Here is a 27,195-nt window from a genome sequence, read left to right as displayed (position 1 = left end):
CTCTGAGGGGGGTGGGGTGAGCCGTCAGAGAGAGATATACCTTGGTGTCATTCCACGCCATCCCGGACCTCCGTTTGACGATCCGAGATGACCTCCATCACCGTATCAACTCCAGAAGCAAAGGATTGGATCAGAAGATCACTGGATGACATTGAATAAGCATCTATTTTCCCTCTCTCTTCTAGTTTGGGATTATATGCCTAATTATACTATGACTTCGGGTTTTTCTCCCGCGTCTATAGAGTAGATTCTTTGTTCTAGGATCAGAGAGTAGTTGTGGATATGTATTGATGTAAGACTCATGTTTATGCTTTTTTCTCATTGAATGATTTCACTTGTCTAGTTTCTATTTGATATGCATGAAACTTGCTTCAAATTACCATGTCGTATTAATTGATTGTTTAGGAATTGCTAATTTCGTAAAGATAGGATCTTAGATTGTATACCCGAGGGGCCCTAGTGATAGGGGTAACACGTTTACGGACATCTAGGATACTCTCTTGAAAGGAGAGACAATTCCTCACAAGGAAGTAGGAAACCAAACCAAACCCCTATCTTTATTCTTAATGATACTGATCAGATTCGCATTCTTGTGATCTACCGCGGCACCCTAGTGACAGGGGTTAACAGTAACAAGATTTTAAAAGAATCTTCTCTGTTTAGTGCTTAAGGGTAGTAACTTGAACTTTCAACGAGTACGTGTTGATTGACGATGAGGAAAGGATAGAACATGATACATCAACTACCACCACAACGAAACCGAACTCCTAGAGATCTTCCCAAGCCGAGTAAAACTCTCTCTCTCTCTCTTTCTCTCTCACACTAGTTCTCACATATACTTCCCAAGTTCTTTTATTCTTAAGAAATAGTTCACCTACAACCATCGATAGTTTAGCTAATTCTACATGAGCAATCGCTAGTGCTTATAACCAGTCCTCGTGGGATCGATAACCTTTTATTACTGACGACGTATCCGTGCACTTGCAGAAGCGTAACACATGGTCTATGTGTCTTGTCCCCACTAGGCTGACTACGTCACACCTAGCCCAAATAATATTTTCTCGTTCTGTGGATTCAAATTACTCGTACATGTGTACAAGAGTCTTGTACTCTTAACATGTGATGCTTTGGCCTCGCAAGGACAGTGAATCCTCTATCGGCTATCCAAACACCTTCAGGTACTTCAACTTATAACCAATCTGAAACACCCAAAAATTCTCAAATTAATTTTAGAAATATTCTATTATTTTTCTAGAATTTTAGAATATTTCTATAGAATTTTTGAAATAGCAGAAGTAGCAAAAATTAACTAAAAACGTAAAACGGCCTAAGCCGGAATTGAACCCGAGACCTATTAGACTCTATGACTTATAGATGACCTTAGTAACCAAGGGGCCCTAACAGGGGTGTGCTGAAAGAAGAGGGGAACAATTATATTTATGATTGAGTTGGGTCATATTTACCACTTAATATTAATAGGGAATTAAGAGAGGAGTTATTATTTCTAAACGACAACTTCTCTTTTCCCTCACCCTCACCCGACGCCATCTCTCTCTCCCGCACCCTCTCTTCACGCCAAGTCCAAGAGACCTAGGGTTCCATCCCTAGGGTTGTAGGAGCACCTTCCGGCGACGACTCCGGCACAAGGACGCTCCCCTCCGCGAGAAGAAAGCGTAGACGTAAGAGGATCGTCGAAAAGACCGTCTTCTCCGGAAAACTAGCGATCATATTCGTAAGAAAACTAACGCAGGAAGTGAGTAACCCCTCACCTGCAGGATAAGTAGCTATTTGCATGCTTTTATGTCCTTAGTTTGCTCTTATGTTCTTAGCGCAACCATATGCAGAGTTAGAGCACACCAGGTGCTCAATAAAATGCCTAATACAGTTATATGCTACAGTAGGTGTTTTAATAGCTTAGTTAAATACCATAGGTGCATTTTAAATAGTATACATAGCCTTGCTTCAGTTATATGGGACTACGGTCCAATGGGTGGGCTCCCATAGTCGCCTGTAGGTTCAGATAACCTAGCTCTAGGTTCAGATAACCTAGTAAAAGCAAGGTAAGATAAATCGGTTTATAAATAGTATTTTACTTTTATCAGTGGCACTGTACTGGACTCTCAGATGTCCTTGGGTTGGGCTCACATAGTCGTCCCTAGGTTTAGATAACCTAGTAAACCCTACTCAATTCAGGATTTGCAACCTCGGGTCTAGTTAGGGATGTGCGCATAGCAAGTACAGTTGTCGGGTCCAACAGCAGCATGATTATTATTTTGATTTATGTATGAAAATAGTTTTCAACTTCACAAACCAGATATGTGAATACAGCTTAGCTCCAGCTTAGGTTGCTTAATGTTGTAACAAATAGCTTAGCTTATGTATCGATTTAGTTAGCTTGTTGATACAAAGATTTGTTTTTCCTTGTTCAGTATTTGTTAGCATGACTTAATTGTCTATATGCCATGTTTTATCACTTACGCATGATCATCAGCATATACTTCAAATAGCATCTTTTGAAAGCATGATTTTATCGAATGCATGTTTTTGTGAGGTAGATGGTTTCTTACTAAGCTCTCAAGCTTATAGTTGCATTTTTCCTTATACTGCAGATAAAGGTAAAGGGAAGATGGAATAGCGGAGGCTGAAGGCAATGCGATGAAGGTGTGTGTGTGCAGGAACTTGGAATAAAGATCTTTGGGGGAACTAGCAAATTTAAGAACTTAGTGTTTCAGTTTTGGTTATTTTCTGCACTTCTAGAATATTAAGTGTATTGAATTGTGGATGTGGGCACTATACTATGCCTAGACCTCTAGTTACCTTAATGTTAGTCATAAGTTATGGATCATGATCTGTTTAGTAAGAGTTTAGTGTTTGTTAGATGATATATCCATGTTTTGCTCGAGATTCTGAATTGCAGCAGAAATCATAGCTCCGATCGATCAGCCGATCGATTGGAGGGTCCTCAATCGATCAGCCGATCGATTTGGAGGTAATCTGTCGCGTACAGAGAACTGTGGAATTGATCAGTTGATCGATCGGCCATGGATCGATCAGCCGATCGATCGGGAATTTAATTCCCGCGAACAGAGAGCTTCTGAATCGATCTCTGGATCGATTGAACAGATTGGATCGATCAGCCGATCGATCCAGTTTTGACCCCGTGCACAGTAGTGAGTTGAATCGATCATTGGATCGATCAGACAACTCCAATCGATCAGCCGATCGATTGGAATGTCTGATTTAAGCTAGAAGTGCCAAAATTCAGATTTTGACCAAATAGAAGGTTAAGTTCCCTTCTTTAGCATATGTATAACTTCAGGAATGTATCCTGGATATAAATTAAGATGTTATGGCACACAGCATAAAATTTTAATTAGTTCAGTTTTTTTTCTTTTCCGCACACGAATAGTTAGCATAATGTAACCCCCGACCTTACAGCATAGTCAGTAGGAGGCGGGGCGTTACACAATCATTCCGGGTCCACATCTCAATGAGATGCTTGCTTAAGATGTCAAAGTATAAGTCTCTATGACCAAGATGACTTGTATGCCTTAAATTGAAGGAAACTTATACTCGTACTGCAGTAAGAACTTCACAGACATATCTATATATATGTAGAGAACCATATGAAGTCTTACAACAAGTCACTCCAATGAACGAGTTACCATAACCAGCATCCACGTTTAACTCTCGACATCCCAATGTCTCCAGCCAGTGAGAGGACAGCTGCTTGGTCAAACCAAGGAGTATAACCCGTACTAGTCTTACAGAATTGATGATGTCTGAATACATCAATTCAACGACTAGGAAAATTTTAATATATTCATAATTGCACATGTAGAAATAATCACTAGTTACGATCCAATCAAAAATCCTCTCATGCTATGAATTATATTACGGACATTCAATAAATGAGTTTAAGACAATCAAACATATAATATGCACTCAAATAGTGAATCTATACTTATCAAATGAATAGACCTTAGGGCATCCCTCAAATTCTAACAATCGGCTGGTGTGGCGTCCGATCGGAAGAACTCTATCAGCCGCGTCCTTCAGGCACATGGAAACTCTATCCCGTCCATCCTATCGATGTATGCCACTAGTGAGACTTGTTCGGCCGGCCTATCAATGACGATTGGTGAAAATGAACTGGCTAACTTAGCCAGCTCATCAACAGCCTGGTTGTCCGACAGAGGGATCTTCTATACAACTATTTCTTGGAAGTTTGCCTTCAACTTCTCGAAAGATTCGGTGTATAGCTTGAGTCGGGCGTTACTTATCTTGAACGTGCCAAGTAGCTGCTGAGCTGCCAGCTGAGAATCCGAGTGGATGAGGACCCTAATGGATCCTACATGTCGAGCTGCCTGTAATCCATCTATCAAGGTCTCATACTGAGCTTCGTTATTTTAGCCCGATAATCTAACCACAGGAACAACTACATCGTGTCCTCCCGAGGCAAAATTAAGAGGATGTCGATCCCGCTTCCTTGCCGGGTGGATGAACCATATACATAGATCTTCCAAGTCACGTCAGGCTCGACATTCTAGACCTTGGTTACAAAATCAGCCAAGGTCTGTGCTTTGATCGCTGTTCATGGTTGATATTGTATGTCAAATTCGTTCAGCTTGGTGGTCCATTTGATCAGCCGTCCAGATGCTTCTGAGTTAAGGAGGGCTCTCCCCAATGCACTGTTGGTCATCACAATGATTGGATGTGAGAGGAAGTATGGATGAAGCCCCCCGAGCGATGAGCACTAGCATGTACGCTAAATTTTTGAGACCGGTGTAGCAAGATTCTACGTCTTTTAATATATGACTTAGAAATTACACAGGCTATTGCTCAGAGCCGTTTTATCGTACCAACGCCAAGCTAACTACATATTCCAAGGATGATAAATAAATTCAGAGCGGCTCGCTGGCGTTGGATTTTGCCAATACATGAAGAGAGGTGAGGTACTCCTTAAGCTGCTCCAGAGCCTTGTCGCACTTCGCATCCCACTGGAACTTCATCGCACGACGCAACACCTTGAAGAACGTGTGAATTTGGTCGGACGACTTGGAGATGAACCTTGATAATACAGTGATCCGTCCGATCAACCGTTAGACCTCCTTCAAGTTGCGCGGCGGGGGCATGTCTCGCAATGCCCTCACCTTACTTAGATTTGCCTCGATCCCGCATTCTGTGATGATGTATCCAAGGAAGCGGTCACTCTTTGCTCTGAATAGGCATTTGTTTGGATTTAGCTTGATTTCATATGCCCTTAAAGTTTGACAGGTTTCTTCGATATCTGTGTCTCAACGACTCAGAGAGATTTTATCAGGATGTCATCGACGTATACCTCCATGTTACGGTCGATCTATCATCGGAACACCTTATGTATTAATCTTTGATAAGTGGTGTCGGTGTTCTTCAGTCCGAACGGTATGACGTTGTAGCAGTATGTCCCATCGACCATAATAAAGCTGACCTTTTCTTGATTTTCACTAGTGAGTGGCACCTTGTGGTAGCCCTGGTACACGTCGAACATGAAGATCAATTCACAGTCTGCCGTGGAGTCCACCATTTAATCAATTCAAGGCAACAGATATAAGTCCTTCGGGCAAACTTTGTTCAGATCATGGAAGTTGATGCAGACTCGTCACTTGTTGCTCGGCTTGGAGACCAGCACGACGTTGGCGAGCCAGCTCGAAAACTGCACCTCATGGATGTGGCCGCCTTCCAGTAATTTCTCTACTTCCACCCGGATGATTTGATTCTACTTTGCACTGAAGTCCCTCTATCTCTATTTTACTAGCTGAGCGTTCGGGCAGACATGAAGCTCATGTTGATCTACGCTTGGCGAGATGCCCGGAAGCTCGTGTATTGACCAGGCGAATACATCATTGTTTCGCCTAAGGCGAGTAACCAGCTCTTCCTTCTTCTCTTCTTTTAGGTCGGTGGTGATGAAGGTGATGGCTTCCGACCGGCTAGGATGGTTTTGCATTTCCTCCTTTTCCTTATAAATTAGAGTGGGAGGTTCCTCCATGATGGCGTTCACCTCCAAACACTGAATCTTCCATGCTGCCCTCGCCTCCATCTTAACCATCTCGACGTAACATCGCCTCACGGCCAGTTGGTCTCCTTTGACTTCGCTTACCTCATTGTCCACTAGAAATTTTATTTTCTAGCAGAATGTAGACACCACCGCTTGAAACTCATTGAGGGCAGGTATGCGCAATATGACATTGTAGGCAGATGACACATCCACCACAATGAAATTTGTGGTCCTGGTCCTCTTGAGAGGTTCCTCTTCCAGCGATATCGTCAGTCGGGCCTGGCCAATCGGCAACACTTCGTTGCCTATGAACCTGTATAACAGAGTCATCATTGACTACAATTCGTTCCAGTCGATGTGGTGCTGGTCGAACGCCTTGTTAAAGATTATATTCTCTGAGCTACTTGTATCAACAAAAGTTCGGTGAATTGTATAGTTAGCTATTACCGTCCGGATAATCAAGGTATTATCGTGAGGGATCTCCACTCCCTCTAAATCTCTAGGGCTGAAGCTAATCTCAGGTCCCTCGGTCTTTTTCTTGTTGCGTCCAACAGTATGTATATCTAGTCGTCGGGCGTGAGACTTCCTTGCTCAGTTGGAATCACTGTCGATTGGCCTACCGGCGATCATTTCAATTTCACCCTGAGCGGCGTTGTTTCGGTTCTCCTCCTCCCAAGTTGAGGGCTTGGTCTGCTTAGCAGAACCTCGGAAGGGACTTGTGTTATTTCTTCTTTAAGGCTGACAATGGCATTGTTTGTCCGCTAGTTTGTCTTCATCCCATCGCTCGGTTGATCGGCGCTAATGATGTCGAACGTTAGATGGTGACCGACAGCGATATTCTCATGGAGCCGGTTTGCTTGAGATTGGTGTTAGGTGATAGCAGTCACGTGTGTTGTGCGTCGCCGGCTGATGGAAGGAGCAAAGCAACGGCGTCCATGACTTGTCTCTTGGTGTGATTGTGTTACTCCCGATCGGGGGCCTTTCGGCGGTTGATGATTGGTGGTCGGCTGTCGTTCCGCGGGAGTAGTATGCTTAGCCGGTGCTTCCTTCCTCCGTGCCGCCTAGACTTCCTCCACATTTATATATTTCGTGGCCCTCCTAAGTAGGTGGTCCAAGTCCTTTGGCAGCCTCCGGATGAGGGAGCAGAAGAATTCCCCTTCGGTAAGCCCTTGGGTGAAGGCATTTACCAATATCTCCGAGGAGACCGATGGAATATCCATGGCCACCTGGTTGAACCGCTTAATGTAGGCTATCAGTGCCTCCTTGGGCCCTTGCTTCAATGTGGACAGATTAACACTTATCATCTGGTAGCGGCGACTGCTGGCGAAGTGATGCAAGAATGCCGCTCAAAAGTCTTTGAAGTCATGAATTGATACGATTAGCAATCGCCTAAACCAACACTGTGCTGACCCAGAAAGGGTGGTGAAGAAGACCCGACACTTTACTTCATCGGTGTATTGATGGAGCGTGGTCATGCTATCGAACTTGGCCAGGTGGTCGTCCGGATCAGTCATTCATTATATTCCCCGATCGTCAGTGGGGTGTAATGCCGAGGCAGAGGGTTGTCCAGGATCCCCTGAGAGAACTGTTTGTTGATTTGCTCAGGAGAATCATCAATTCTAGGTTCTTTCCCTTTCCATGCATCTCGAACGGGCGCGTCTTCTAAAGAGGGTCCCGATTCTCTCTTCGCTCGACACTATTCCTCTGAGGGAGTCTGGAACAACGCGCGATGAAAGGGGACCGGCACATTGGGTGCGTCCCCGTATGTGCCGATTGGCTTCTTATTCTGCCCTTGAATGGACATATGCTCTGCTCGGTCCTTGTATCAGGCCTGCTGACCACTGCTAATGTCACGGGCTCATGTACCTGGCGCTCGACCAGCACCTGCTGATGTCATTGCTCCACCATTTTTGCTGCTCAGGCTTGTATCAACATATCCAACTCCTCCTTTGTTAAAGTCAGCATGGTGAGTCGTCCAGCATCCTTCATCTTCACATATCATATGCAGGCTACGTTTCCACAAATGGCGCCAATATGATCCTGTCCAAAAATCATGAACAAGGCTGGCTGGGGTTGTGGCCTCTGGGTTGACTGCGTATAGTTCTCTCTCCACTCTGTAACACAAGAAGCGTCAGTGCCGAACCAGGGAAGAGGTCTCATGCGTTGGCCCTCCGACACTCAAGTTAATCACCGAAAAGATGGAAGGAAACGCGTATCTCTGCCGATGCATCGACTCCCTCTTTATATAGCACCCCAGCGGGCAACACACACACTCCTCAAGGCATGGGCACATTTTCTAAATTATCCTATAAAAGGACATGTTAGAAAAATGACTCTGATACCATACCTTAACAGGGCACGTAAATCCTTGACAAGACAATAGAAGCTTCCGTTATACAATCTGCCTGCTGACCATAGCTCATTGTCAATGGTGTTGGGGATCTTGCGGCCGGCTAGAAGAGGGGTTGAATGGACGGTGCCCCCAAATCGATAGCTCATACACTTGTTAGCTTGCGCAGTGGAATACAAGCAAATACAAAGTAAAGACAATAAAGAAAAGCACAAACCGCTAATAAGCTCGTTTATGTGATTCGGAGATAACTTGCTCCTACTCCATGGCTATCCGTAAGGTAGACGATCCCTCAATCCGTCGGTGGATTAGTCCCCGGAAACTCCGGCTAGCTCAAATCTCCTTGTGGGTGGAGAAACCTCACCACAACACTCACCAAGAATCACTTGGACACAAGGGAAACCTTGAGCACTAGTAGACTACTAATTAGACTTTAACCAAGTCAAATTTTGTCAACCTCAACCAAGCTCTAAAACCTTGGTTATATAGGCCACGGGTTGGAAAACTCTGCCTACCAGTTGACTGCCAAAACCATCAGTCGTCTGCTCTCTATGAAAATTTGAACGTTACATCCCAACAGCTGAATACCAGTCGACTGGTAAAAGTACCAGTCGACTGCTCCACACTGGCCGAGCGAACAGAAGCATTCAGTTTGCTCCCAGTCGACTGCCCAGTTGACTACACTAGTCGACTGATGAAACCACCAGTCGACTGGTACCCGAGTATAATCTCTCAGCACTCGGACCCTCACCCTTACGACTCACTTGACGCTTCTTTGCAATCTTGACTTCCTTACCTTCAAGCCTATTTCCTTTGGTTGTCGTCCCTCGAATGCATCCAAGCTCGCGGCTCTCCCTAATGTCATCCTTCGCGTATGCCTCGTAGTCACTTCCCTCGGCCCTTGTCCTTGCTGCCTTATCCACAGTCCCTCCGATGCTCCATCCTTCACCGGACCCGAAGCCATCAACCTGAGTCATATGTGTATTTTGCAAACCTGCACACTGACATACACATATCAAATAACAAGGGTGAACCTAACTTAAACCTTTTGCTCAAATACCAAAATACATGATTGCACGGACCATCGGGATCGCTCCAACAATCTCTCCCTTTTTTATGTTTGGCAATACATTTAAGTTAGGGAAAACATAATAGGAAAATAATATGCTAAAAATAATGGATTTACGATGCTAAGGCTACACACTTGGACTTACACTGCCGAATGGACTTACGTTGCCAAGGCTACACACTTGGACTTACACCGCCGAATGGACTTACGTTGCCAAAGCTACACACTTGGACTTATACCGTTGAAACAAAATGTAAACATGCATTAGAACCTATCACAAGGCTCCCCCTACACCTAAGTTCCCCATTGAGCTAGGAATTTTCCACAGGGATATTTAAGAACCTATCACAAGGCTCCCCTATGCAAAGGTACTAAAGTTTTCCCAACTAAACATTACTTCTCCCCCTTTGCCTAACATACAAAAAGCTCTCCAACAATATCCCAATTGTTGAAAATTTGTTATCCAACTGACCCTAAACTCATGTATTAATTCTCCAAAGATCTCATACACATATACGAGCTGACTCGGTCACAAACAATGCTGAAAAATAGTTTTAGGCTGGTATTAATCGACTGCCGCAAAAACACCAATCGACTGCTCCTATCAAATTCAACACACAGAATCATTCTGTGTTTGAAATATACTGTTACCAGTCGACTGGTAACTGTACCAGTCGACTGGCACCCTAATTCCAGCCTAATCAGCATTCTGAACACAATTTCATAAATGCGCCAATAATTTCACAGACATTCAAAAATCCTCAAATTTTGTGGAGAGGTTTGTTTTACTCGTGTCTATTTGGAAAAAATATATTCAAAAATGTATTTATCACTAATCCCAAGATTGATATAAAATCCAAAACTAGCTAAATGGTTCAATTGAACCTTGACCTGAAATCCTAGTTTTGGCTTCCTCTTGATGTATTTGCTCATATTAACCCACAATGCATCCCTAGCGTTGGTTTATATAGCATTTATTCATCAAAAATTAATTATCATGTAATATGACCCCAATGTCATATTTCCAAGTATGAAACACATCTCAATTGTACCAAATCTCTAGGTTTGAGACTCAAGTCCGTCTCCAAACCACTTAGCACATTCCATGACCCAACTTACACTCCCAAGTAAAACCCCACTTGAGATCCATTGGTCATGAGTCCCAATTTGACTCTTTGAGCTCCCCTAGAGCTCTTAACCTTAGTCACCTCCCTAGGCGACTCATCCATAATTGCTAGGTCATATCGGTGCACCTCCGGTGACACTTGGCCTACAAACCTAACCTTTTTAACCTTGAACACCTTGTCCTTGGTTAACTTCTTCTTACCATTAAATGGTTTTCCCTTGCCATTTATTGACTTCTCCTTATTATAGTTATATGCAACCCTAGTATAAGACTTTCCCTTAGCATTGGAGACATTAGATCGGTATCCCAAATTCGATCTATCATTGTTGGGTCTTTGGCTACCCAACACCATACCTAAACCCTTAGATTCAACATTGAATCTTTCTAGAGTTTTATCCAACTTATCAAGCTTTGCCTTCAAAGCTTGATTTTCCCTTTCTAAGTTCGTAAACCTAGAGTCAACATGCCCACCATGGACATTCCTAGACCTACCCTTTCTAGGCATGTGTCTCCCTTTCTTGGGATTAATGCCTAGGTTCTTCTTAGGTCTACCATTTCTAAGTTTATCATGCATAGATCTCCTAGGGTTATGATCTACATTTACTCTATTTCTATCATGATATTTAAATTCGAAATTTTGCATGGGTAAATAATAAAAATTATTTCTAGCATGCATAGGAGTATAAGAATTATAATTGCAATTCAAGTTAGGGTATACCTCCCTTATCCTTGAAGCTCCCCCTTGACTTGAGCTCCTCTTCTTCTCTTTCTTCCATTTCTTCAATTGCGCTAGCTTCTTGATCTCTCTCTTCTTAGGGCATTTGGTGTGGTAGTGGTCCTTCTCCCCACATGTGAAGCACACAATGCGCATTTTCCTTCTTTGGAATTCTTCATTCCTACAACCCTTGTTAGTATTCAAATTAACTTGAATGGGTTTAGGATTTACCTCTTTCTTACCCAATGAACATATACTCTTGTAGTGTCCCTTTTCATTACCACTGAAGCACACAATATGATCCTTTGACTTTGCTTCAGTGGAGATGCTCACTAGGTTGACTACTTCCAAGACCTCTTTTGCATCCGTCTTGGCTTCTTCTTCAACCTTTGAGGATGTCTCCTCATCCACACTTGTGGATGACATTTCCTCATCCTCCTTCTTCTCGAAAGTTGAGCATGCATCAACTTCCGGTTGCTCCACCTCCTCTTCTTGAACACTTAAATCCATCTCCTTGGGCTCTACCTCTTCATGTGTAGCCAAAAGTTCTTCTCCTAGAATTTTCTTCACTTTGCTCCATAATTCATGGGTGTTCTCATATTTATCTACACGACTCACAATATCATTAGGCAACATATCAATTAAAATTGATATTACCTTTGAATTTGCCTTCGATCGTTTGGTTTGCTTCTCTGTCCAATGTCGTGGTCAGAGCTTTTTTCCTTTCTTGTCCTTCGAGACTTCAAATGGTTCTTCCACCACCATCATTATGTCACAATCCATCTCGAAGAAGTTCTTCATCTTCACTAACCAAAAGGTGATGCTCCATAAGCTTCATCCTTCGACCTTTGGCGGTTCTATCAAGCCGGCCATCCTTGCTTCCTCGGTGGTTAGTCCGATGGAGAGTGACCTCGCTCTGATACCACTTGTTGGGGATCTTACGGTCGGCTAGAAGGGGGGTTGAATGGATGGTGCCCCCAAATCGATAGCTCTTCCTACACTTGTTAGCTTGCATAGCGGAATACAAGCAAATACAAAGTAAAGACAATAAAGAAAAGTACAAACCGCTAACAAGCTCGTTTACGTAGTTCGGAGATAACTTGCTCCTATTCCACGACTGTCCGTAAGGTGGACGATCCCTCAATCCATCGGTGGATTAGTCCCCGGAAACTCTGACTACCTCAAACCTCCTTGTGGGTGGAGAAACCTCACCACAACACTCACCAAGGATCACTTGGACACAAGGGAAACCTTGAGCACTAGTAGACTACTAATTAGACTTTAACCAAGTCCAATTTCGTCAACCTCAACCAAGCTCCAAAGCCTTGGTTATATAGGCCACGGGTTGGAAAACCTTGCCTACCAGTCGACTGTCCTCTGTGGAGATTCGACCGTTATATCCCAACAGCTCGATACCAGTCGACTGGTAAAAGTACCAATCGACTGCTCCACACTGGCTAAGCGAACAGAAGCATTCTGTTCCCTCCCAGTCGACTGATGAAACCACCAGTCGACTGGTACCCAAATACAATCTCTCAGCACTCGGACATTCACCCTTACGACTTACTTGATGCTTCTTTACAGCATTGACTTCTTTGCCTTCAAGCTTACTTCCTTTGGCTCTCGTTCCTCATATGCATCCAAGCCCGCAGCTCATCCTAATGTCATCCTTCATGTATGCCTCAAAGTCGCTTCCCTCAGCTCTTGTCCTTGTTGCTTTGTCCACGATCCCTCGAATGCTTCATCCTTCACTGGACCCGAAACCATCAATCTGAGTCATATGTGTATCCTGCAAACCTGCACACTCACATACACATATCAAATAACAAGGATAAACCTAACTTAAACTCTTTGCTCAAACATCAAAACACATGGTCGCATGGACCATCGAGATTACTCCAACAAATGATACTATCTCCTAAAGGGATATCAATGGATATGAGAGAAGTCCCACTGCTTGACCAAACGGAGGAGTCGCTCGGTTAGGAATCCCCGCTCGGTAGACTTCTACTGCTTCCATGCAATGACTTGGTTCGGTAGATTATTTCCACCCGACCGAGAGAGCGCTCTAGTCGCTTTGACATTCTTCACTTCTTAATGAGCATCTGATGTTCTTGTCGTAGTGCTCTTGACTATACGAACGTTCTGCTCGAACAAGCCGCTTGTCGATCGGACACTTCATGCCCGATCGACAACTGCAATAGACCTCCGTTCGATCCACCTTCGATGAGTCTATTGATTCCCTGACATTGATCGTCTTAATTTTGACCTCTACATTAATCTTGAGTTTAACCTCCACATCATCTATTACATCCGCCCTTATATATACTAGGTGGACCCCTTATCACGGTATCAATATAAATTTTGAGATTCATACTATATCGTAGGTCCTTTGTAATAAATACAACAATTGACGCGCATTCCTAATTTACCTCTCACTTTGATACTGGATTAACAGAGCAACACTGGTATTGTATTTCAAAAGTCAACACTAGTGCTACATTTTAAAATTCAGTACTATTGTTACGTTTTAAAATATAAAAATCCGACACTACAATGAGAATGCAGCACCGGCAAAGGTAAAATTTCTTTTAATCAATTGTTGTACTAAATACCATTAGATTAAGTAATGTCGGATTTGAGACTTAACCAAGAGCTTTTGTATGAAAGTGCACGAAAGATCTGCTAGTTTTGCCCGAGAAATAGGAGACACTCCCTGCGATTTTTTCTCTATAGCTAATCTTATTTTGATCTCTCCATAAATAGTACGGATCTTAAAAGATTATCAAAATCAAAGGTCGTTCATGGAGCAAATTGCGCCATAACAACAATTATAGTCACTTTTCTTCTTCTTCCGCTTCCTCCTCTTCTTCCTCCTCCTTGTTCTTCCTCTTCCTTTCCACTTGATCCCCGAAGGGGATCGGAGAGAGAGACAAATCGAGTGTTCATTTGGCAGAATTGATGGTGTTTTTCGATTTGTTCTTCGTAGTCTGGGCTATGGCCTTTGCAACGCCGACAGCCGCCGGCGCCGCCGCGTCGTCGACGTTCACTCCCGCGGATAACTTCCTATTGGACTGCGGCGCCACTTCGGCGGCCACGATGCCAGATGGCCGCGCGTTCGAGACTGATGCAGAGTCCGCGCCATTTCTCTCTGCCAACGACGACGTCAGCGCCTCCGTGCCCTCCGTCCCCGGCGACGTCCCCTCCCCGCTCTACCTCTCCGCCAGGATCTTCAAGGGAGATGCTACCTTCAGCTTCGCCCTCTCCCGCCCCGGCTGGCACTGGATCCGCCTCCACTTCTTCCCCGTTGAATACCCGGACTTCAACCTCACCCAGGCCGGCTTCTCCGTCTCCACCGACGAATTCGTGCTCCTCCACTGCTTCTCCGTCGAGGGATACTCCGGCGGTTGGGTCCTCAGGGAGTACCTTGTCAACGCCACCCACCCACGCCTCGCCCTGCACTTCTCCCCTCAACGCAACTCCGTCGCCTTCGTCAACGGCATCGAGGTCGTCTCCGCCCCCGATGCGCTCCTCCCTGACTCCGCCTCCACCATCGCACCCGTCGGAGAGACCGCCGGACTCTCCCTCCACGCCTTCCAGATGGCGCACCGGATCAACGTCGGCGGCCCGGCCATCACCTCCGCCAACGACACCCTCGGCCGAACCTGGGGTCCCGACGCGCCCTTCCTCCAATCGAGCGCCGGTAAAAACGTCTCCGTCTCCCCCGGCATCATCAAGTACCCGGAGGGCGTGACGCCGCTCATCGCGCCCAACTCGGTCTACGCCACCGCCGTCGAAATGGCGGACGCGGAGGTGGCAAATCCTAATGTCAACGTGACGTGGGGCTTCCCCGTGAACCCCAGCTTCGCTTACCTCCTTCGCCTCCATTTCTGCGACATCGTCAGCCAGTCGCTCAACGACCTCTACTTCAACGTCTATGTCAATGGCCAGATGGCGATCTCCGGCCTCGACCTCTCCACCATCACCGGCGAGCTGGCTTCGGCTTACTATAAAGACATCGTCCTCAATGCCTCCGTGGCGGCGGACCAGATCACGGTCCAGATTGGCCCGATGAAGGAGCCTGCAGGCCGAGTCGACGCGCTGCTCAACGGCGTGGAGATTTTGAAGTTGAGCAACTCGGTCGGGAGCCTCGACAGCGAGTTCGGAGTCGACGGGTCCAAAGCCGACGACGGCGACTGGAAGATCACGATGGTGGCGGTGGGATTCGCGATGATGCTCGGCGCATTTGTGGGCCTCGGCGCGATGGTGCTGAAGTGGAGCAAGCGGCCAGAGGGTTGGGAGAGGCGGAGTAGCTTCTCATCGTGGCTCCTGCCAGTGCACACCGGGAACACGAGTTTCACGGCGAGCAGAGGGTACGGCTACAGCACGAACAAGAGCAGCGTCTTCGCCTCCTCCACGATGGGCTTCGGCCGCTACCTCTCCTTGGCGGAGCTCCAAAGGGCGACCAAGAACTTCGACAAGAACGCGGTCGTCGGCGTCGGCGGCTTCGGGAACGTGTACCTCGGCGAGCTGGAGGATGGCACCAAGGTGGCGGTGAAGCGCGGGAATCCGCAGTCGGAGCAGGGGATCAACGAGTTCCAAACAGAGATTCAAATGCTGTCCAAGTTCCGGCACCGGCACTTGGTGTCGCTCATCGGCTACTGCGACGAGAACTCGGAGATGATCCTGGTGTACGAGTACATGGCCAACGGCCCCTTGAGGGACCACCTCTACGGCAACGGCTTGCCTCCCCTGTCTTGGAAACAGAGGTTGGAGATCTGCATCGGGGCGGCGCGGGGGCTGCACTACCTGCACACCGGCACGGCGCAGGGGATCATCCACCGCGACGTGAAGAGCACCAACATCCTCCTCGACGACGCGTTCGTGGCCAAGGTGTCGGACTTCGGGCTGTCCAAGGACGCGCCGGGGATGAACCAGACGCACGTCAGCACGGCGGTGAAGGGCAGCTTCGGCTACCTGGACCCGGAGTACTTCCGGAGCCAGCAGCTGACGGACAAGTCGGACGTGTACTCTTTCGGGGTGGTGCTGCTGGAGGTGCTCTGCGCGCGTCCGGCGCTCGACCCGGCGCTGCCGCGGGAGCAAGTGAACCTGGCGGAATGGGCGATGCAGTGGAAGCGGAAGGGGCTGATTGAAAAGATCATCGATTCCCACATCGCGGGTACCATCAACCAGGACTCGCTGAACAAGTTCGCCGAAGCGTCGGAGAAGTGCCTTGCGAATTACAGCGTCGACCGGCCGTCCATGGGAGACGTGCTCTGGAGCCTGGAGCGCGCGCTCCAGATGCAGGAGGCGAACCCGCCGGCGGCCGCGCTGCAGCAGCAGCATACGCCGCCGCCGAGAGAATATAAGGAGGCGTCTGGAACGACCACAAGTCCAGTGGTGGCGGCGCCGATCATCAACCAGTCGCTGGAGAACTCGAGCACGGCGATGGCGAACGAGCTGTTTGAACAGTTCTCGGCGAAAGGAAGGTGAGGAAGAAGAATATGGGAAGTCGACAGCACGTGCTTATCACATGCTTGTATTTTTTTTATATTTTTTTTTACCTTCTAATATCTTCTTAGTCTTGATAAGGTAAGCAAATTGCAAAAATATGATAAAATTCGTGTTTATGAAAACACAAAACATGTAACGCAGTAGCAATTTTGATCGGTTTAATCGATCACATTTTTGTATGATTTGAAATTAAGTAGGCATCTTCTCGTTGTTGCTACAAATGAATGAAATTATTGTTGGTCCGCGGCTACGATGCAATAAAAGAGCATCAAGTTGTCACTCACTTAGGTACTCGCAGTTCATCACGGGATATTCGGTTTCTATACCGTCTACCGCAAATACTTTCTTATTTACTCTAATGGTCAGTGAGAAACTTCCATTGGACCGGACCTATCGCCCCAGGTTCAGTGTTACTTGATTCAAGATTTTTACAAATGAATGAAATTGTTGTTCACCTCCTAACCACTTAGTGGTCGGCTATAAGTTAATCTCATGATTTACTTTCTTTTATATAACATGAGGATGGACTGTGAGAGACGTCTCAGAAAAGCATAATCACCTTTTACTACAATTGAATGAAATTATTATTGCCCTCGGACATAGCTCATATACATAGCCCAATTGGTATAACATGGCAAGTTTATTGATATGCATAAATTATATATATTTTATGCATTATTTGATACATATCTACTTATATTTATTGATCATGATTTGTATTATCACATCCTATTTTATCATTGTATCAACATAATTTTTCTTTTTATTTGGAGATATACTTTTTACTTGTTTTTATCGACAAGATGCATTTTGGAATGAAAAGGGAGCAAAAATAAACATTTAAAGAACTTTGAAGGAAAAATAGCAAATATGGTTGTTTCCCTTAGCACGATCATGTTTTTCTACCTGACAAGGTCGTGTCTCATGAGACACGATCGTGTCTTCCCAGAGCAAGCTAGAGCGTTTCCAGAGGTGTACACGGCACGATCGTGCCCAAAGTATGACCGTGCCTCGCTCTAGCAAGGCCAACACTGGGGTCGTGTCTTTTGGCACGACCCGTGCCTCACCTCCAGAGCTTCACACGGGCATGTCGTGCCCTAGAGGCACCTCCATGCTTCATTTTATGAAACGTTGCACGGCTCAGTCATGCCTCTTTGGCATGGTCGTGCCACATTTCTATGGATCCAATGGCACGACCGTGTCATTCAACCAAGTTGTGTGGTGTGAAAGGTAGGAGTTGTGTCCCCTGCCTATAAAAGGGGATCTTCTTCCCTTTTGAAGGAGAGAAGGGTTTTTCCCATAAGAAAACTCATAAGCTTTCCCTTCTCTTCTCTTCTAGTTCTGAGTTGTAGATTGGTTCTTTTGATGTATTTGGATTGTAAGTTCCTTGTTATGAAGTAGATCTCTGAATTATAAGATGTAGAGAATAATTGTAATATGATGTTGATGTAAACTCTATGGATTTGTCAATTTCCAAGTTCAATGACATGTTTATGTTTTATTCTTGTTTGATTGAATGTGTGTGTAGTGATTAATTACTTATATGCATTGTTTGATTGAATAGATATAAAGATTGTTCTCCACGTAGAGGGGAAACTCTAGATCGAATGACTAGGGAGCCCTTAGTGTTAGAGGGTATCTCTTTAACCGGACCTTCTAGAGCATTGCCTTGAAATGGAGATCAATTATCCATAAAAGATTGTCTTATTAGAGCTTAATGGGTTTACCCCTATTCCATGTTACGAAGTCATCTGTGTAATTTAGACTGCATGACCGGGGGTCCTCATGTGATAGGGGCATCCCTTTATCTGGACTCTCTACGCTACCCTCTCTACTTAATAACATTGAAATTCAACGGTAAACACACTTTGATATAACCATCACGAGGTTGTATTGACATTTAGTTAGAATCTCTATGAGAGCATAAACATATGGGATAGGAGATAAATAATTCATAGTACATCAACTAGCATTACGATGAAACTGAAATCTTAAAGTCATTTTTCTAACTAACTTTCCAATCTCAAATCCTCTAGACCCCTCTCTCTCTCTCTCAATCTCTAGTTCTTAAGATTTTAAACAACATTTGATAGTCTAGATAATTTATTTCGCAAACTCAGCTAGTGCTTAATCACAGTTCCGATAAGATTGATATTTTTATTACTTGACGACTTAATCGTGCACTTACAATGAGACAACAAGTTTTTGACACTATTATTGGGGACCATTTGTGATTAACATTAACTGATAAGTGATTTAGTCACTTTAGACATTTTTCCTTTTGTTAATAAAATTCTCAATTTAATCATTTTATAAATATCTTGCAATTTCTTTCCCTTATTTCTATATTTTATTTCTTGCTTTTAAATTCTATATTTTCTTACTTACAAATAATCCTGATTTAACACTTTCTCTTGTATGCAAAGGTCAAATACTGTAGAAAATTTACTACCTATTGATCTTAAGATTGACAAGACATTTAGAAGAAGGAGAATCCCGTAAAAACAACGGGAAGAAAAGTAAGCACAAAGAGCTATAACAAACAATCCTCTAAAGGACTACACAACACCTTATGCAAGGGGTCTCAAGTATAGGATCACCAGACCTCCCATTGAGGCCAATAATCTCGAAATCAAATCTGCAGTTATTTCTATGATCCAATAGAATCAGTTTGGGGGAGGATCCACCGAGGACCCAAATCAACATCTAGAGGTTTTCTATGAGATATGCGGTGCAATGAAGATGAATGATGTCCCAGCCGAGGCCATAAGATTGCTTCTTTTTAGCTTTTCTTTAAGGGACAGAGAAAAAGTCTAGCTCAATTATTTGCCCGCTAACAGTATAACAACATGAGAGTAGTGTTAACAAAGATTCTTGGAGAAGTTTTACCATCCAAGCAAAATAGCTCATATGTGAAATCTAATTGCAAGCTTCATGCATAATGAAGGAAAATCTTTATTTGAAACTTGAGATAGATTTAAGGGAATACTAAGATTATGCCCCACCATATATTGGAAAAATTGTTAATACAAATATTGATCAATTATCAAACTAAAGTTTCCTTAGACTCTGCAACTGGTGGACCTCTCATGAACAAGGAATTTGATGAAGTAAAAGAGATAATTGAAAGTGTGGCACTCAATCATCATCAGTGGCATTAGAGCATAACGGCAATCCAATCATAATCCTTAGGAAATATGACATAGATGCTCTGAATTTAATTTCTACAAAGATAGATGCTCTAACCAAAAGATTCGACATGATGAATACTAATCTGGTGAATGCAATAGTTACAAATTGTGAAATGTGTAGAAATACAGAGCACACAAAAAAAGCTTGCCCACTTGGAGCTATTACTGCACAGTTGGCTCAAATTGAACAAGTTTATGCAATTGACAACTTCAATGCATGACCAAACAACCCATACTCGAGCACATACAATCCCAAATGAAGAAATCATCTAAATTTCTTCTATCATAACATTCAAGACAAGGGCAGTTATCCGGCTATCAACAAAACTACTAACCCTTAAAAATAGAGAGGCTCCTTGAAGAAATTCAAGCCACTCAGTTGAAAATGAAGAATGATTCCAAGCAACTTAATGTAAGGATAGAAAATTCTAAGAAATATTTGAAGGTATTTGACAATCAAGTGACACAATTGCAAGTTCTTTTTCAAGAACTCAAAGGACTTTTCTAGGGAAGTAAGAGCTGAATCCTATTGAACACTATAATTTTATTGAGTTGAGAAGTGGACAGACCTTGGGGAGCTTCAAGTGATTGAAAAGATCATCGAATCCTACATCGCCGAAACCATCAACCCGGACTCGTTGAACAAGTTCACCGAAGCGGCGGAGAAGTGCCCGGCGAATTACAGCGTCGATCAACCGTCAATGGGAGACCTATTATGGAGCCTGGAGTACGCGCTCCAGATGTAGGAGGCAAACCCGTCAGCTGTCGCACTGCAACAGCAACATATGCTGCCACCGCCACCATCGCCGAAGGTGAGAGAGGATAAGAAGGCATCTGGCATGAGCACAAGTCTAGTGGTGGCGGTGCCGACCATTAACCAGTCGCTGGAGAACTCGAGCACGACGATGGTGAACGAGCTCTTTGAATAGTTCGCCACAAAAGGAAGGCAAGTAAGAAGAATATGGGAGATTGATAGCAGTACTTATAACATGCTTTTATATATATATATATATATATATATATATATATATATATATATATAAAAGTAAGAAGAATATGGGAGATTGATAGCAGTACTTATAACATGCTTATATATATATATATATATATATATATATATATATATATATATATATATATATATATATATATATATATATATATAAAAGTAAATTTCTACAAGTACCCCGTGATAGTTTTGATATGATCAACCAAGTCAAGTTAGGTCTTGTTGTGTTCTGACGCCTTGTGTCAAAGTGTGTAGGAACTTAGGAGCACAGAAAGTCAAGCGAAAGACGCAGCTAGCGAGAAAGATGGCACGGAAGAGAGTCGGCAGGCTCGATGCGTTTGAGGGACAAGGCAATGCGGAAGAGTACGCTGGTGGACGAGAAGGAAGCGTGCAGCGTTTCCGAGAGACGAGAAGTCGGGTCGGAAGGTTACTTGAGAATGTCGGAAAATGGATTCGGATGAGTCCTATTTCGAATGGCCGAAATCACCCAAGTGAGCGGAAGCCAGAGGAAAAGTCAACTTACTGTTGAATGTGGTTCAGGCGCCTGAAGCGATTCCAGACGCCCAGACCACTTCAGGTGCTGAGGGCGCTCCCGAGGGCACCCTCGATTGTGGATCAAGTTTAATAGGGTCACAATGCTCGGAGCGGGTCCAGGCACCCGAACCAAAAAGTTTATCGAGACACCACTTGTTGCGATCCGATGCGACGTGGATAAAGTTCTATCCATGTCTAGGCGCCTAGAACCCTTTCAAGAGCCCCTATCAGGGCTATAAATACAGCCCTAATTCCAGTAGCTAAACACAACACTTGTAAATGATTCTTTTTTTTATTTAGTTTTATAATTGAGCGCTTTAATTGTTGTAAGAGAATTCTCCGTCTAAAGAAGATTTATAGTGAGCTTTCTGTTGGTGCAATCGACGTCTAGGGTTTCGATGTTTGACAATATGACCAAGGGTTGACCCAAACAAGACCTGATGTTTGGGAGAGAGAAGTCTAGTCAGGACTAGATGACTGGCAAAGGTAAGTCCTAACTAAAGGCTAGGCAAAGTGGAAGTCCCGGTGAGTGAAGTCGGGCCTTAGTAAGTGAAGCTAGGTGGAGGAAGTCCTGGTGAGTGAAGTCAGACCCTAGTGAGTGAAGCTAGGTGGAGAAAGTCCTGGTGAGTGAAGCCAAACAATGGAAGTCCTAGTGAGTGAAGCTAGGCAACCCTAGGAGGTAACCCTAAGTTATACTTGATATCTGTTAATACTGTGCTAACTCAATATTGCAGGGAAGCTCAACTAGGTCGACGGGCTGACCAGGTAGCTGACACGAAGTCCAGACGGGTCGAAGGGCTGACCAGACGTCTAGCAGGTAAGTGAAGGTAAGTCACTGGAGGGGAGTGACTGTGAAGACGCGTTCCCGGGAAGAGAACTTAGGCGTCGATCCGACTTAGAACCATTTCGGAGCTCTAAGTCGAGATATTGACTAGATTCCGGTCTCGGAGAGACGAAATCTGATTAATACTCTAATTGTTTAACTCAAACTGTGCTAACACTTTGTTTTGCAAGATATATGTATTTACCTCCGGACTAATGTTTTCTTGCAGGAAGGAAGCTGCTGGAAAACTGGGATCCGGGCGCTCGGGAGGTACCCGGGTGCCCGGAGGCGAAAACTTATCCCCAACGTCTCCTCGCTAAGTGGAGCTCACTGATTGGATCAGGTACGTCACATCCAGGGCGCCCTGAAGGTTCTAGGCGCCCCAAACCTCATATATAAGGAGGGGCAAGGCTGGAGCCAGACACAACAACTCAGAATTTGCTTTCCTGTGCTCTTGCGACACTACGAAACTACTCAGACCACGCGCTGTTCTGTTGTTTTCTTTCTTTTGTCGGTATTGCTTTCCTATTAGCATTCCTGTAATTTAGTTTGTAATCAAATATTCGAATTGCTAGTGGATTGTCCATCGAAAGCACTCTTGTGTGCGGGCCTTGGAGTAGGAGTCGACAAAGGCTCCGAACCAAGTAAAAAACGACTCTTGTTAGCATTGCTTTATTCTTTTGTATTTACTTTTCCACTGCGTACTTTCGACAAGTTTTACATCGATATTCACCCCCCCCCCCCTAATCGAACTCATCGATCCAACACTTTCAACATTTTGGATTAGCAATCCTCTGATTGCAAACCAATGAAACATCTGTGTCTCTTTCTTTTTGTTAATTAATTTCTTTTTTCAAGTGTTTATTATTTCCAAAGATCGAGAAAGACATTTTTTTTGTTATTGTACAGGGCAATTCACTCCTCTCTTACCGGCTGAAAGGGGCTAACAATTCCTTCCATCCTTAGCCACTTAGCAGTCGAATACAATTATATGAAATTATTGTTGCCCCCAGACGGAGCTCAGTTGATTATTACATGACACATTTGCATTATTGAATGAAATTGTTGCAGTTCCTACAGGAGTATCCAGTTGGCTAGAGGGTGACAAAATTACTACAATAGGACAAGAATTAATTCCCAACGAATGCATGCCCTCAACAAAAAAGTCCTTCCATCTCTAGCTAATTAGTGGTCGACTATAAGTTGACCCCTTCACATAACCTGGGAACGAGCTATAAGGGGCGCTTGGGATGAGCATAATCACTTTTTTGCTACAATTGAATGAATTATTGCAACTCCATGGGTAGGCGCAATTGGTATCTGCATGGGTGATTGCTCTAATAGATCTTGGAATCAATTTCCAACCGATGCAAATGTCGATACTAAGGCAAAATGTCTCTCGTAATTTACCTGTCCATATTTTATCGTGGGGCTATCAATACTGGGCCACTTGGAGTGAGTAATATTACCTTTTACTCCAATTGGATGAAATTGTTGTAGTTGCCCCCACAAGTTGATGCAGTTGGTATCTGCATAAGTGGTTGCTCAAATAAATCTTGGGGTCAATTCTCATCGGATACAAAATATCTTGCTGGATGTCTAACCTCCCCATGCAAAGGACCGTTGTGTTAGGGCAAATGCCCCGTGTGAGTTACCCTTTCTCGATAGTGAGTCGCTAAGGTGATGATTTCATCTTTTGCTCTAATTGAATGAAATTATTGCAAGGGGCCGCTGTACTAGGATAAATGCCCCCATAATTTACTTCCTTCCAAAATTACAGTCTTAAAGGGACTGCTAAGATGATGCATTCACCTTTAGATGCAAGAACAAAGAGTTGCAGCAATAACAATGAAATTATTACCCCCCCTACGGGTGTAGTCAGTACTCGATGGCAAAGTTTCTTCATTGAATGAAATTGTTGTGCAATAACAAAGAGCTAGTTAAAAGAAGAAGAGAAGAATGATAAGCTGATCAAGAACAGCCCTACCAGCAAAAACTTGCATTCATCCTATCAAATATGATTCACATTGAAACAGATATTGTAGTTTCAAAAAATAAACTAAAAAATTAACAGACATTAACATGAAAATACAAACTGCATGATGAACAATTGCATATGAGAATAGAAGTTGAGGCAAAAGATTGAAGTATTCTTCCAAGGGCACCGCCATAAGTCCATAGTTGTAGTTCCTGCAAATCATCAATAAATTATCAACAACTTTAACTTCAACAAGATGATAGAAGCAAAAATTATTTTCTAGTCATATTCGGTCTTAACGAATAATACAATATAATCGAAGTGAGTATCCACATACCAGTAAATAGGTAGAGCACCTCGTCCATAGTATGAAGCTCCCAGCCGGCGCACATGGATATAGAAAATTTGGAGAACAGTAGTCTTGGCTTGGTCTCAATTCATGGTTATTGCAACACCATATCCACCTGAAATACCCATGTCGGTAACATACATATGATGCATGTTTCTGTAATATCAAGAAATGTTAGCAAACAAAACAAACAGCCATGATGGATCATCTCTAGATACAAGAATATTTCTTCAATCGGGTTTTCTGTGGCCAGGAAACAAATTTGATAAAGAGATAAGAGATTATTTAGCAGTTCAGGATTCTATCTTCAGAAGGGGTGATGCAATTCAAACATTCATATTGAAACTATTCATCATTTAATTTTGTGGAAATTGTAAAAAATTGATCTTCCTGGGTTCCCTGTCAAGTAGGACACTCAGGATAGAAAGCAGTTAGTAATCGCCTATTAGAACTCAAAGAGATGCATCTAATCTTAAGTAGAGTAAAGGAGAAGTCAAACAACTAGAGCTTGACACTAGATTCATTATGGTTAGCTCTTCTTTATTGCTTTCTTTAAGTAGTAGCAGCAATTAACAATGTTAGATGTGCCTGTGCTTAAGATATAATCGGTCATAATCTTGGTGCAATTAGTCACTGTCTTTGCTGATCATCATAATTTTGGATAAACGATCTTTAAACTTGCAAACTGAGTCAACAGAAGAACAAACTTGGTAGAAATGAATTACTTTCAAGGTGTTCCTTGGACAAACATATATATAGAGGATGGATAATTGTTTATTTTCAATATGCATTAATTAGTCCTTTTGTCCAATTTTAGACAGAAGTCCACACCAACTGATGCACAAATGAAGAACCAACTAAAATATAGGAAATTGTTGATAAGAACACCTAGTTTGGTTTTGATCAATTGTCCATCAATGAGAATCAAAACAAGAAGCAATAGGGATTGTTTTCCTCACATATTCTTATTATCTATCTCAAATTTCATACTTGGTGGTCTTTGGTTTCTCATTATCTCTGTGTCTGATTTCTTATCTTCCAAACCCTATCGTTCTCGACTTCTTGTACATACATACTGATGCAATTGTAAGATCAAGAATGCAAATGAAGAGGAAATTTGCAGAAACGAGAGGTAAGATGGAATTATTAACATCAAGGAAGGATCGTTGTGCCTTACAGGAGGTATGGATGCCGACATGGCCGAGGAAGGCGGCGACCTCCCTCATCTTGGTCTCCTTGTCGCCGGTCGTGCCGAATCCGAGCGGCTCGTAGACGGCGGCGAGGGCGATAAAGGACTGGTAGTCCCAGAAACCGATGGCATGAGCGATGGGGGAGTTGCGCTTACTGAAGAGGTTCTCGAACTGGTAGACCTCGAAGTAGCCGGTTATGGTCCCATTGCAGCAGTAGATGCTGCCGGTGCACCCCCACCCCCTTATCGCACTTCTTAAGCTTCTCCCCGACCGCGGCGACCGCCGCCGCCTAAGCCCCAACCTTCTGCATCGGATCTGCCATCGTTTGTGCCGGGAACCGGAGAAAGGGGTTTTATGTTTTAATTTGGGCTTATTGAGAAAACTTTATTTCGCCCCACCCTACTTTATCTATTTTTATTTTAAAGTCAACAAGATGTTATTTTCATTTCTACAAACTATGGATGGTAGAATATAATATTTTTAAACTAGCTAAAGTAGGAGGCCAACACAACAAATTTCCTTTTGATTAAGTTTGTAAATTAAGTGCTAAATAATAATTAAATAAGCTTCTTTAATATAAAATTATAGTTGGAATAGCTAATTAGTTAGAAGATAACAGATTTATTATAATAGAATATAGATCAATTTTTTTAGTCCCTATGGGATATCCAGTTGACTAGAAAATTATAGATTTATTATAATGAGGTATAGATCAATTCAAACTCTTGAAACTCCATCCACCCCTAGCCATTTAGCGTTTGATTATAAGATGATCCTATAATTTACCGTCTTTCAAATAACCTCACCTTTTGCTATAACTTATTATAAATCTAAGTTTTATATTTTTGCTGATCCGATAATTTATCTTCCTACCCATACCCTCACCTTTTTGCTACAACTTCATATATTAAATTGATCATTTAGTCACTAATCTCATGATTTACTCCTTTTCATATAATTTCATCTTTTGCTACAACTTGATATAAAATTATAAATCTATTTTTTATATTTTTCTTTTGATTTTTAATAAATAAAATAAAATTATCAAATCATATCCTTTATTTTAAAAATGAATCGAATTAATCAATAATTTTAAAAAAACTAATTTCTGAATTAATTTATTTAAATTCAATCAATTAATTTATTTAAATTAACCATTTGCTCACCCCTATCCATCACTATCCCATTATATTAGCAAACAATAAACAAGGACCTCATTTAAGCACCTCATTTTTTTTATTTTCACAATTTGATGTATTGGAATAATAAGAGTTGATTGAGAATGAAATGCCACTAAATCAAAAACTAAT

General features: G+C 43.2%; 2 protein-coding genes across 2 annotated transcripts; one reads left to right on the top strand and one right to left on the bottom strand.

Annotated features, from left to right (window-relative positions):
* The first annotated feature begins 14,258 nt into the window (after positions 1-14,258).
* Positions 14,259-16,790, top strand: LOC121987278 (probable receptor-like protein kinase At4g39110). The gene has a single exon (XM_042541177.1). The coding sequence runs from the start codon at positions 14,259-14,261 to the stop codon at positions 16,788-16,790; it is 2,532 nt and encodes an 843-aa protein (XP_042397111.1).
* A 7,546-nt stretch (positions 16,791-24,336) lies between these two features.
* Positions 24,337-27,061, bottom strand: LOC122040987 (basic endochitinase A-like). Its single transcript, XM_042600504.1, has 3 exons — positions 27,041-27,061; positions 24,684-26,254; positions 24,337-24,558 (listed from the first exon to the last, which is right to left on the bottom strand). The coding sequence occupies exons 1-2, from the start codon at positions 27,059-27,061 to the stop codon at positions 25,727-25,729; spliced, it is 549 nt and encodes a 182-aa protein (XP_042456438.1). The 3' UTR covers positions 24,337-24,558; positions 24,684-25,726.
* Between the last annotated feature and the right edge of the window lie 134 nt (positions 27,062-27,195).

This window comes from Zingiber officinale, chromosome 1B (assembly GCF_018446385.1).
Source record: "Zingiber officinale cultivar Zhangliang chromosome 1B, Zo_v1.1, whole genome shotgun sequence".
Lineage (NCBI taxonomy): Eukaryota > Viridiplantae > Streptophyta > Magnoliopsida > Zingiberales > Zingiberaceae > Zingiber > Zingiber officinale.
This window is presented reverse-complemented; position numbering and strand designations above follow the sequence as displayed.

Bases quoted from the DNA above. Each gene is read 5' to 3' on its own strand.
- LOC121987278 (XM_042541177.1), top strand. From the start codon at position 14,259: ATGGTGTTTTTCGATTTGTTCTTCGTAGTCTGGGCTATGGCCTTTGCA.
- LOC122040987 (XM_042600504.1), bottom strand. From the start codon at position 27,061: ATGGATAGGGGTGAGCAAATG. The intron at 26,255-27,040 runs GTTAATTTAAAT...TTTCTCAATAAG, and splicing joins TGGATAGGGGTGAGCAAATG to CCCAAATTAAAACATAAAAC.